The 13,587-nt window shown below is 33.7% G+C and overlaps 1 protein-coding gene across 1 annotated transcript in view; it reads right to left on the reverse strand.

Moving 5' to 3' along the window:
* LIPI (lipase I) overlaps nucleotides 1-1,408 on the reverse strand; it is a 40,892-nt gene extending 39,484 nt beyond the window's left edge. The window contains exon 1 of the mRNA XM_035728655.1: nucleotides 1,050-1,408. Within this exon, the coding sequence (XP_035584548.1) occupies nucleotides 1,050-1,361 (312 nt within the window). The 5' untranslated portion in view covers nucleotides 1,362-1,408. The remainder of the gene's footprint in view (nucleotides 1-1,049) is intronic.
* Nucleotides 1,409-13,587: the final 12,179 nt, after the last annotated feature.

Genomic DNA, 13,587 nt, shown 5'->3' on the forward strand with positions numbered 1-13,587 from the left:
AATGAGGCAGAGAGATTAAGCAACTGCTTAAAGTCACACAGAAGATAAGAGATAGATTTGGTCTTTGAACTCTTCCAGTCTGACTCCTGATGACTACATGTAAACTGCTTCTTGGATCTGGTAAGCTTGCTCAATTTCAGGAGAGCCTTGGAAATTCAGCACAACACAACTCAAAGCAGATGTCAAGCTCAAGAATGTTCCAAATCAGAAATCACCCTTCTTTCTCTCAAGTGCTCATCACCACAACATCTCTCTCTAGAACAGACACTGATCTCCATATGGCTTGACATAGTAAATGTAGATCATTCAAACTGCAGATGACCTAAAACTGGCCTGAATGTTACCTGACTCACTGCAACCCTCCACCTAAATCCTGGACAAAATTTGAAGACTTGCCTCCAAGGTTGGCCAGAAATATGCTACTTTTCAAGATGTTTTTCCCTCACTTTTACCAATTCACACTTGATTAACTATAAGTATATTAGCCATAACTTAGGAAAGATGTCTAAAGAACCTAATGATTACATAGTTTATCCCCTTGGTCCACATGGAATTACTACCCTAACATCAAGTCAGTATAGGTAGAGTTAAAAAAAAAATTAAAATCTTAAAAGATTTTAAGACAAAACATAATAACTGAGTCTTTAAGAGATTTTTTTAAAAAATAAGACTGTTCATAACTAGGTATGGAATTTATCCATTTACACAAATTAAAGATGGCTGTAAATGTTAGCATATCAAAGAATAATTCTTTTTTTTAAAGATTTTATTTATTTATTTGAGAGAGAGAGAGCACATGAGAGGGGGGAGGGTCAGAGGGAGGAGCAGACTCCCCCTGAGCAGGGAGCCCGACGCATACTGGATCCTGGGACTCCAGGATCATAACCTGAGCCAAAGGCAGTTGCCCAACCAACTGAGCCACCCAGGTGCCCCTCAAAGCAATAATTCTTAATGTGTATAGGAAAAAAAGTATTTACCTTGCTACCACCTTGTGGTATTGCATAAAACACTGTATATTGTAAAACATATATGATACATAAAATTCTTACCAAAAGATTCTGAATGTACCCACTCAAACTCACAGCAACTTTTCTGGTGTTTTTAACTGCTCTGTTGTAAAGAAAAGTTGTAGCACCCCGGTTCCAGTCTACTACAATTATGTTTATATCCTCTTGATTCAACAAAATCCTTAGGAAGTTCTGAAGCCATGTGGGAGAGGAGCCCGTTGGTCTGTATCCATGAATAAGCCAGACTGTTTTCTTGCTTATACTGAAATTAACATTAAGTGAGTTATGCTGCTCAAACAGTGGCTTAGCACAGTTGAGGTTTTTCCTTGTATACAACATCAAGGAAATCTCCATTTGGGGAATAAACAAATCTTTGAAGGAATCCTTTATACTTAGATGAGAGAATTCAAGGCATGATCTTTTATTCTCTGAAATAAGAAAAAAAAAGTCAGTCAAGCTGAGTACTAGGATCGTATTTGATACAATTCCTATTGCTATTACAAAGAACAGATTTGAACTGGGAGGGAGGGTTTTATTTCATCAGTATTTCTTTTTTTTTAAAGATTTTATTTATTTATTTGCCAGAGGGAGAGTACAAGCAGGCGGAGTGGCAGGCAGAGGGAGAAGCAGGCTCCCCGCCAAGCAAGGAGCCCGATCTGGGACTCGATCCCAGGACCCCAAGATCACGACCTGAGCTGAAGGCAGATGCCCAACCATCTGAGCCACCAAGGCGCCCCTATTTCATCAGTATTTCAATATAATACTCTGAGCAACTACAATGTTTAATGTGTTGATTATATAAAAAGATCCTTTAAACAAGAAGCATCCAAAATTTTTAAATAAAATATAGAAAGAAATGTGATTGGTTAAAAGTTAAAAGTTATTTTTTATCTGTACAAAATAGCAATGGTGTCACTTAAAATCATTAATATTGTTAGTAAAGGGACGCCTGGGTGGCTCAGTCAGTTAAGCATCTGCCTTCAGCTCAGATCATGATATCAGGGTCCAGGGATCCAGCCTTACATCGGGATCCCTGCTGGGCGGGGAGTCTGCTTCTCCCTCTCCCACTGCTCCTCTCCCACTCCCCCATTCATGCTCATGCTTTCTTTATCTCTCTCTCCCTTTTTTTCTCTCTCTCTCAAATAACTAAATGCAATCTTTAAAAAATATATTGTTAGTGAAGAAAGTATTATGCACATAAATAAAAGTAAATAAATTATGAACTTTAACAGAAATTCTGCAGAATAATATATATGGATAATAATCATTCAAGAAAATATATTTTACCTAACCAGTGATCAAATACAAATCAAAACAATAAGGTATCATTTTCTTCCTATCAAACAAAAAAATCATTTTAATATTTAATACTTGTGAAGGTATATTTAACAAATATTCATATACATGGATGCTGAGAGCATAAGTTGATACAACATCCTTTTGAAATTGAAATTATAGGGGCGACTGCGTGGCTCAGATGGTTAAGTGTCTGCCTTCGGCTCAGGTCATGATCCCAGGGTCCTGGGATTGGGCCCCTCAGCAGTCCCCCTGCTCAGCGGGGAGCCTTCTTCTCCCTCTCCTTTTCCTGTTCCCCCTGCTTGTGCTCTCTCGCTCTCTCTGTCAAATAAATAAATAAAATCTTTAAAAAAAATTGAAATTATATGGTACATACATAATCTTAAAATATGTGTTCTTCCTTATTTTCTTCCTAGGATTTATATTAATGAAATAAATAATTTGTATTAAATGTAAAGACATTAATAACTGGGTTATGCATAATTGCACAAAAATTTAAAACACCTTAAATATCATCAGATAGTATTTTCATTGATGTGCGCATCCTATGTGTCTGCCTATCTATCTATCTACCTATCTATCCATCCATCTATCCTAGAAGGGAGTAGGGCAGAATGAAATAACTAAGCCAAATCAATAGCAATAGTCATACCTAGGCAGTGAAACAAGGTTGCTTTTTAACTTTCTTTTTCATAGAGTCTCAAAATTGTAATTTCTTTCAAAATAAGCATATGATCCTAATTTTTTTATGAGCATATGGTTGTATTATTTCTGGAAGTTTAACTTATTAAAAGATTTGGGGAAATGATATGTCAATTTATATCAAAAATTCACAAAATTGTTTATATAATTCATGCCAGTAATTCTACTTCTAAGAATTTATCCCAAGAAAATAGTCATTTAAACATAAAAACAAACTAATATATATTATTTTAGTACTGCAGAAATAGAAGTGATTTAAATGCCCAGAAACAATGACATGATTAAGTAAACTACAAATATCTTTAATAAATATAAACATATGTTATGTATACACATATTTAAAACTACAGACATATAATGTGTATTTGATAAATCCATAATAATATGCACAAATTACAATCTACCTTTTAGTTTGGAAAGTATATATATGTGATATTGTCACAATTATTCAGAAGATAAAGGAGGAAGGCAGTGAAGGAGAAGCAAGTGAAAGAGAAGCACAATTAATTCCCAGGTTAACAGGTGAGAGATACTTAGACAAGTGAAAACTTTGAAACAAACTTCATTTGTCCTAAGTACTAGAGAATGAGGAAGTGGAGAGGAGAAATAAATCAAACCACGGTGCAACATCACACTATACAAATTGCATAGGGAATTGTGTACATCCATCTTTCCACAATCTGAACTGTTTCCATCAGCTGAAACTCTGAGAAGGCCAAATGCAATCAATATATCTAAACTGCCGGTCCACTCCAAGCCAAGGTAGATTTTACCTGGCCATGGGGATGAGTAATGAGGAATAAAAAGTAGGATCCCTCTGATAAAGTAAGGGACAGAAATCACTTGAAACAATCAACAAAGCAATCTATTATCTATTGCCAGATGTAGGAGTAATTGCAGAAAATTCAATAGCACTCTCATTACAATACAAGAAAAATAATGTCTCAAAAATAGGAGAACACTAAGAGAAAATTTGTTGAGGTAAAAAAAAAATAGCATAAAATTAGAAGGAGAATAATGAGATACTAAAATTCAAGAAAAGAAAAAATGCAATTGCAGAATAAAAATTCACATTGCATGTGCTAAAACATGGAATGCTAACCTGGCAGTAAAAAATGAAGGAAGGAAGATTTCAATTATGAAGGGAAACATAGATATGGGACAGGAAATGATGATTCAAGTTAAAAAATCATCACTGCTCCCTCGGGGTGGGAAGGAATTGGAGAGGGAGAGGGTTGCAGTTACAATCACTAAGGAAATAATTGCATACCATCACAATATAGAGAAAATCAGTTAATCAGACTCACCAAGAGGCTTCCTAGAAATAGTTTGGGTTTTGATGAAAGAGAAAAATATCCTAAAAACATCAAGGCAGAAAATCCATGTTAAAATAGACGAATGAAGTCATGATGACTTCAGATTTGTCTTCCAAAACAATACATTAGACAGATAAAAATTGTGATGATGAAAGTTATAAGTGAAAAAGTTTGTGGCCTTATGATTTTATATCCTCCCTAAAGTACACCACTCATAAATAACATAGTACAGTGCCTGACATCATTGCTGTTAAATAAATGCTAGATTTATTGAAGACAAGATCCACAGAAACTCATAGTATAAGCAGATAGAAAGTTCACAAGGAAATAGGTAAGACACCAATATAAGTGTATATATTATAAAACTGAGTGAAACATACAAGCAATATCAAAAGGCATTCTTATTCAAATGTTTGCTAAGAATATTTAAATATTAGTGTAAGTCAATATACTAATAAGATGGGAATATAGGTTAAAAGGAGTATAGAGAAAGTAAGTGTGGTACAAAAATTCCTTAACTGGGGGATTCAAAAAATGTCAGCTTTTAAAATTTTAATAAATAGATAAGTGTGGCTTTAAAAAGGATACTGAAAACCTTAAATGTTAACCACTGTACTATATAAAACAGTACACATAACTTTGTACACACTAAAAAAATATAGCAAACTGTATATATACAAAAGATAAGAAAATTGAAAAAATAAATATAGAAAGTAGAAAACATGAAACAAAAGGACACAATTACACTGGAGAAAAATATATATGATATATAAAGTTATATAACTGTATAAAAATTGCCCATTATAAAGCAAAGAATCTCAGCTTTCATTAAAAAAATGAGCACTGGGTGTTATAAGTGATTAATCACTAAAATTACTCCTGAAATCAATACTGTACTGTAAGTTAACTAACTAGAATTTAAATAATTCTTCTAAGTGACACTTAGCTATGTTATTTAAAAGAAGTACACAGGAAATTTTAAAGAAATGGGTAGGTATATTCTACACAAAATAAAAGGAAAGCTGGTTGGTGTACTCAATTATAAGTGTGGCTCCAATTCATCACCCTTTCTTGAATCCATGCCATTTGCCTTGTAACTTTGAGTTATTCTTCTACCATCATAAATGGGTGACTTGCCTCACTTCTTGATATGGGCACAAACATACAGCCTGCCATGGAAAATAGAACCCTGTTAGATATAATGCAAGCAGAGGCTTGAAATGGACTTGCATGTTGGGGGCCTGGCCTCTCATACTTCTGCCATCACCATGAAAATATCCTTGGTCTGGCCTGATAGAAGAGGGGAGAGAGGGGCAAAAAAGCCAAGCTGCCAGTTGTACTAGTCACCCCAACAGACTGACAGCCAGTCAAAAGCAAACCATGAAAGTGAACCCAATCAGGAAGAGCAGGGTTGCCTAACCAATTCCCACCTGACCCCACAAGTGTGTGAGTATACTGCTTTAAATCAAATGCTACTGAGGGAATGAGTTTTTGTTTTGTTTCATTTTGTTTAGCTTTATTGGGACATCATATAATTGATTACATTGGTAATATTAATATCAGGTAGAGAAAATAAAAACAAAAGTTTTAAAATGATAAAAAGTGTTAACTAGTATATGTTAAAACTCCTAAAAAACATTGAACTGTCTCAATTCTGGTAGATGTTAGGAGTAGAAAAATAAAGTTCTAGGTATCAAAAACTTACCAGAATCCCCAATAAGATTGTCAGATTTCTCAGCAGAGCAGGCCAGAAAGCAGTGAGACGATATATTTATATATTTAAAGTGATGAAAGAGAAAAACTTTCAATCTTGAATTCTATAACCAGCAAAACTGTCCTTCAAAAATGAGAGCAAAATTAAGACGTCCTTAGACAAACAAAAGCTGAGGGAGTTCATTACCATACACTTGCTCTACATGAAATGCTAATGGGAGCCTTCAAGTTGAAATGAAAATGTTAGACAGTAACTTAAAGTCATATGAAAATATAAAGAGCTCTGCAAAAGGTAAATGTATGAACAAATATAAAAAAACAATATTTTTGTAATTTCGATTTGTAATTCCACTTTTTATTTTCTACAGAATTTAAAAGACAAATGTGTAAGTATAATTATAAATCTATGCTAATGTTATGCAATATAAAGATTAAAATTTGTGTCGTAATAACTGAAAATGAGGAAAGCAGAGCTGTAAAGAAGTAGCTATTTATGTAAAAGTTAAGTTTTGATTGAGGTCTATTTTTCTTAAGTTTAAGTTAGTATCAATTTAAAGAAAGGTTGTCATAATTTTAGGATGTTACATGTAATCCCTATGATAATCACAAAGAAAATAATCTATAGAATACACACAAAAGAAAATGGGAAGGGAATCAAAACGTGTCACTACAAAAAATCAACTAAACACAAAGAGAAGACAGAGGAAATGAAAGAAAAAATAAGCTATAAGACATATAAAACATATATAAACATATAAAACATATAAAAACAACAAAATGGCAAAAGTAAGTGCTTCCCTATCAGTGATAACTTTAAATGTAAATGGATTAAACCCCCCAATTAAAAGAAATAGATTGACAGAGTAGATAAAAAAAAACAGCATCCAACTATATGCTATCTATAAGAGACTCACTTTACATTTAAGACATTCATAGGTTGAAAGTGTTAAGATGGAAAAAAAGATATTCAATGCAGAAAGTTACCAAAAGAGGGCAGGGATACAACCTAAATGTCCAGTGAATGAATGGGTAAAGGAAATGTGGTATATATACATAATAGAACATTATTCACCATAAAAAAAGTACATCCTGCCATTTGCAACAAATGGATAAACATAGAGGGCATTATTCTAAGTAAAATAAGCCAGACAGAGAAAAACAAATAAAAATACTATATAGTATCACTTATATGTGGAATCTAAAAAAAAAAAAAAAAGGCAATTTCATAGAAATAGATAATAGAATGGTGGTTACCAGAGGTTTGGGAGGGATAGGTGGGAGATACAGATCAAAGAATGCAAACGTCCAGTTATAAGATGAATAAGTTCTGGGGCACCTGAGTGGCTCAGTTGTTAAGCGTCTGCCTTTGGCTCGGGTCATGATCCCAGGGTCCAGGGATCAAGCCCCGCATCGGGCTCCCTGCTCTGCGGGAAGCCTGCTTCTCCCTCTCCCACTACCTCCTGCCTGTGTTCCCTCTCTTTCTGTCTCTCTCTCTCTGTCAAATAAATAAATAAAATCTTAAAAAAAAATAAGATGAATAAGTTCTGAGGATCTAACATGCGGCATGGTGACTATAGTTAATAACATGATACTGTATATTTGGTTATGTAATAATATAATATTGCATACTTGAAAGTTGCTAAGAATAAATCTTAAGCATTCTCATCACACACACAAAAAGTGTTAATTATGAGAGGTGATGGGATGTATTCATTATTTTGATCTTGGCAATCATTCCACAATGTATATGTGTTTTAAATCATCACATTGTACAATTTAAATATACACAATTATATTTGTCAATTATTCCTCAATAAAGTTGCAGGGTGGGGAAAGAACAGATTGGGATGTCTATACTTCTATCAGAGAAAATACACTCTAAGTTAAAATTCTTACAAGAGAAAAAGGACATGATAAAACCATAAAACTCTTAGAAGAAAACATAAGAGAAAATTTCGTGACTTTGGACCTGCTAATAACTTTTTCAACATTACCAAAAATAGCACAGACAATAAAAGAAAAATAGATTAATTGTACTTTGTTAAAATTAAAAACTTTTGTGCGTTGAAGGACATTATCAACAGAGTGAAAAGGCAACACAGGGAATGGGAGAAAATGTTGACCAATCATATATCTGATAAGATATTTATATCCAGAATACATAAAGATCTCCCATAATTCAATGACAACAACAACAACAACAAATAGACAACCAATTAAAAAATTGGCAAAAGATTTGAATGGACATACAGATAAAGATATACAAATGGCTAATAAGCACATGAAAAGATGCTCAATATCACTAATCATTAGAGAAACCAAATCAAAACCATAATGTGATACCACTTCAAATCCATTAGGATTTGAAAGTAAAAAAAAAGTATGGCTACTATCAAGAAACAGAAAATAACAACTGTTGGCAAGAATGTGGAAAAACTGGAACGCTGCCCATTGCTGATGGGGATGGAAAATGATATGGCAGTTCCTAAAAAATTTAAAAACAGAATAACCCAAACATATTTATAACACCCATGTTCATAGCAGCATCATTCATAATAACCAAAAGGAGGCAAATCAAGTATCTACCAACAGATGAATGTAATGAATGTATAAACAAAATCTGGTATATACATACAATGGAATATTATTCAGCCTTAAAAAAGAAGGAAATTTTGACACAGGCTACAACATGGAAGAACTTTGAAGTCATTATAATAATTGAAATAAACCAGTCACAAAAATATAAGTACTGTATGATCCCACTTACATGAGGTACCTAAAGTTGTCAAATAGAGACATAAAATAGAATAGTGGTTGCCAGGGGCTGGGACAGAGAGAAAAATGGAGAATTACTGTTTAATAGGTAAAGAGTTTCAGTTTGGAAAGATGGAAAAGTTCTGGAGATGGATAGTGGCAATGGTCGTACACCAGTGTCAGTGTACTTAATACCACTGAACTGTACACTTAAAAATTATTTAAATGGTCATTGTTATGTATGTTTTATCACAATTAAACCTTACAGAATACAATTCCTGTCATGAAAGACATCCAGACTCCTCTTACTTCTATAAACAACTAGAATACTGGATAAAATGTATATATAAAAGTTTAGACATTGGCCAACAAAGGGCTCAGAACTGGGATCTCTAAAAGAAAGGAAATAAATTATTTGAACACTATAATCTAATAGCTTTCTGCCTGGAATAGTCTTCTGCCGTGCAGGAAGGTTGGACCCAAGGGAAGCATGGTGGTGTTACCAAATTGGGGAGAAAGACCGGAGTTTAGGGAGGGTAAAGCAACTAGAATTTATATCAGAGTGCTGCAACGGAAGGAGTTGTGCAGAGGCAGAACTCAGAAATCTGCAGAGGGGTCCCCAGGAGTAGTTTGCTGGATACAAACCTACGAATGCAGAGGGTGACATTCCACAAAGAGCTCTAAGCTGAACCATTCCAAAGGTCACAATGCTCTGGGAGACAATGGCTGGCTAGCCAGAGTAGAAAGACCTTAAAGAACATCATGGACATTCAATAGAGACCCTAGAAGGGTCATATTTAATTTTAAGGGAGCCAAACTAGCTCTAGTGTAATACTAGCTCTAGTGTAAAAGAGACCCATCTTTTCTCCTTCTCATTCTCTCCATTCTGCTTGCTTTGATTCGGCTTCATTTTCTGTCAGGGAGCAGGCTAGGTGTCTGAAATATTGAGAGAAAATATTAATGATTTTGAAGTAAGCAAGGATTTCTCAGACAAGATTACAAGAAGTGTGATGCATAAAAGCAAAAACTGATAAATTGGACACTGTCATAATGAAACATGTCTGCTCCTAAAAGGACACTGTTAAGAATATGAATAGGCAGACTTGCAATATGTACACATGAAAACCACCTGTGTCCAGAATATGTGGGGCGGGGGAAATGTGTGTGTTTATATCTACATATAGGTAAAACACAACACTTCAATGTTTAAGAATTGTCAAAAGAACTGAAGACACTTAACAAAAGATGGTATAATGGCCAATAAGCTCAAGAAATGATACTCAACATCACTAGTCACCAGGAAAATATAAATTAAACCAACATATCACTACACACCCACTAGGATGGCTAAAATTAAAAAGACTGATAAAACCAAATATAGGTGAAGATGTATAGCAACTTGAAGCTTCCTTCATTGCTGAGGGAAGTGACAAAATGGTACAATATTTTGGAAAACAGTTTTGTAGTTTCTTAAAATGTTAAATATGTACTTTTATGACCCTAAAAAATCACTTCCAATTGTTTGTCCACGAAAAATAAAAGCACTTGGAGTGCCTGGGTGGCTCAGTCAATTAAGCGACTGCCTTTGGCTCAGGTCACAATCCCATGTCGGGCTCTCTGCTCAGCGGGGAGTCTGATACTCCCTCCCTGCTCCCCCTGCTTGTACTCTCCTGCTCTCTCTCTCTGTCAAATAAACAAATAATTTTTTTTTAAGAAAAAGAAAAAGCACTTGTCCACAATATTTATAAATTTATAGAAGTTTTTTTCATAAGGACCCCAAACTGGAAAAAACCCACATGTCAATCAAAATGAGTACAGATATACAAATTGTGGTATATCTATACAATGTAATACTGTCCAGCAATAAAAAGGAATAAACTGCCCATACATGCAACAACCTTGATGATTCTCAAAAACATTATGCTGAACAAAAGACTCCAGAAAAAAAGTACATATTATTTAAGTCCATTTGTATGAAATTCTAGAAAAGGGATATTTAATCTAGAGTATCAGAAAGTAGATCTGTTTAGAACCAGAGATGGAGAGGGGATTAATTGCAAAGAGCTAACTTTTGGGGACGCAGTAAATGTTTTATATTTTGATTGATAAGACTGTTACATGCCACGTAAAATGTGGTGCACATATTTTTTTAAACTCATCAAAGTATACTCTTAAATGAGAATATTTTATCGTATATGCTATAACCTCAATAACTTCAATATAACCTCAATAAAGTTAAAAAAAACTTATAGTAAAAGTCTAATTTTTTACAAAGTGTAGAAAATTACAAAGCTTAATAAATCATTTTTAAAAGATAGAACACCTCTAATATCAAACATAACAAAGATAGGACAAATATGCACACATGAACTATAGATTATTACAACTCATGCAACAATTTAAAAACAAAATTTCCAAATAATATACTCATAAGCATACATAGTCCATAGCATGGTCCACAGCATAAGACTAGGACAAGAAAAATTAATTTTAATTAATATTTAATTAAAAATAGTATATTTTATTAAAAATAAATAGCATATTTTTAACACTAAAATTAAATAATTTTAAATAATTAAAAATAGTATGTTTTATTAAAATGATAAAATATTACCTATTTCATGCCAATAGCAGTTATCATATTAATGATGAAACACTAGTGACATTATTTCCATTAAAATTAAGAAAGTATAGGGGCGCCTGGGTGGCTCAGTCATTAAGCGTCTGCCTTTGGCTCAGGTCATGGTCCCAGGGTCCTGGGATGGAGCCCCGCATTGGGCTTCCTGCTCAGTGGGAAGCCTGCTTCTCCCTCTCCCACTCCCCCTGCTTGTGTTCCCTCTCTCACTGTCTCTCTCTCTCTGTGAAATAAATAAATAAAATCTTTAAAAAATAAATAAATAAATAAAATTAAGAAAGTAGGAAAACATCTGCTGTCACACATTCTAACAGCAATAGTATAAAAGAAATATGATGTAATCATTGGATGCAGACATTATTACTTGTTTCATGTGATATAATATTCTGCCTGAAAATATGAAAATAGGAACTGAAAAACATTAATCTAAAGGGAAGTTGTAGTATAGACATATAAATATACAAAAATCATTAGCCTTGGCTCATATTAGCAATAGTCAATATAATAAAGAAAAATATTAAAACACGCAAAAATATAATTATTAATATTGCTGTAAATATATTTTATATTTTCTCAGCTCTCCAGCTTTTCTTTTTGAAAACTTCCCCTCCACCCCAATACTACGTGAATTTTTGGAACTAACCGTAAAGACATGCTCTCCCTTCATCCTGGGCCAGTCTGAATGCCGAATCTGCCTACACCCAAGATTAGACCACAGGAGGATATAAAATCCAAACAGGTCCATTCAGGACCCTTTGGGGGAAGTTGAGAGAGAAGTGGCTTTCTTCTTTCCAGATTTCAAGCTATAAGGAAACACATCCTGAAGCTACAGATAGTAATCTTTTTTTCCAGTATTGGATCCAGTGGTATTTAGTGTAAAACTTTTCAGTTATATGAGATAATACATTTCTTCTTTCCTTAGCTAGTTTCAACCAGGTTCTTGTGATTTGCAAGTTAATTAGCCCTTTGAAAAGAGGAGGAGAATAAAGAAGAGAGGATGAAGAGAAGGAGGAAGAGACAGAGAAAAGAAGACCCAAAGGAAAAAAGAAATATACGGTACCCTTAAAAGAAAACTACAAAGCTTAAAAACCTTACATAGAAACAGAAAAGATTTGAATAAACACTGAGATATACCATGATCCAGAATGGAAGAGATATCACAAAATCAGTTCTACTCATATTAACTTATATGTGTAATGTAATCCTAAATTAAGGTCTCAGTGAGATGTCTCCAGGGAGGGGATAAATGCCCAAAGAAAATGAATGATTTTTTAAAGATAATAGAGGGGCATGTTTAAAATTATGTTTATACTATAAACCAATTAAAAAGAGGCCCCTGAAACTGAATCAAGAATTGATACACAGATTAATGAAACAATGGGAACACCCAGAAATAAACTACATTACCCATGATAACTATGGCAATTCATAGTCAAAGATAATGGATTTTTAAATAAACAATGACTAGGATAATTGACTCTAGGAAAGATAAATTATATGAACTAGAAGAACACAGTTAATAACATGTATATGACCGGGGCGCCTGGGTGGCTCAGTTGGTTAAGCGACTGCCTTCGGCTCAGGTCATGATCCTGGAGTCCTGGGATCGAGTCCCACATCGGGCTCCCTGCTCAGCAGGGAGTCTGCTTCTCCCTCTGACCCTCTTCCCTCTCATACTCTCTCTCATTCTCTCTCTCAAATAAATAAATAAAATCTTTAAAAAAAAATAATATGTATATGACCTCAGTTGAGGAATGACTTTTTAGCATAAAAATGAAAGAAACCATAAAGTGTGAGACTGATAGATTTCACAGCATATAAATTTCAAACTTCTGTACATAAACACTATACACTAGACAAAAGACAAGAATATATAAGCTAGGGAAATATTTCAATGAAAGGTATGAAGGAAATTGATATACTTACATATAAAGTATAAATGAAGAAAATACCCAACTGAATATCAAGAGAAAGATATAAACAGATATTTTATAAAATATGAAAATGGCTCATTAAGTCATCAAAGTGTGCTTAATCTTCTTAAAAAATCAAATAAAGATTAATTAAAATAATATTCCCATATCATTTTTATTATTATACCCATTGACTATTAACATCAATGTTTATCACAGGATTTTTAACAGTGAATATTTAGCAGTCAACT

This window comes from Zalophus californianus, chromosome 1, assembly GCF_009762305.2.
Source record: "Zalophus californianus isolate mZalCal1 chromosome 1, mZalCal1.pri.v2, whole genome shotgun sequence".
Taxonomy (NCBI): Eukaryota; Metazoa; Chordata; class Mammalia; order Carnivora; family Otariidae; genus Zalophus; species Zalophus californianus.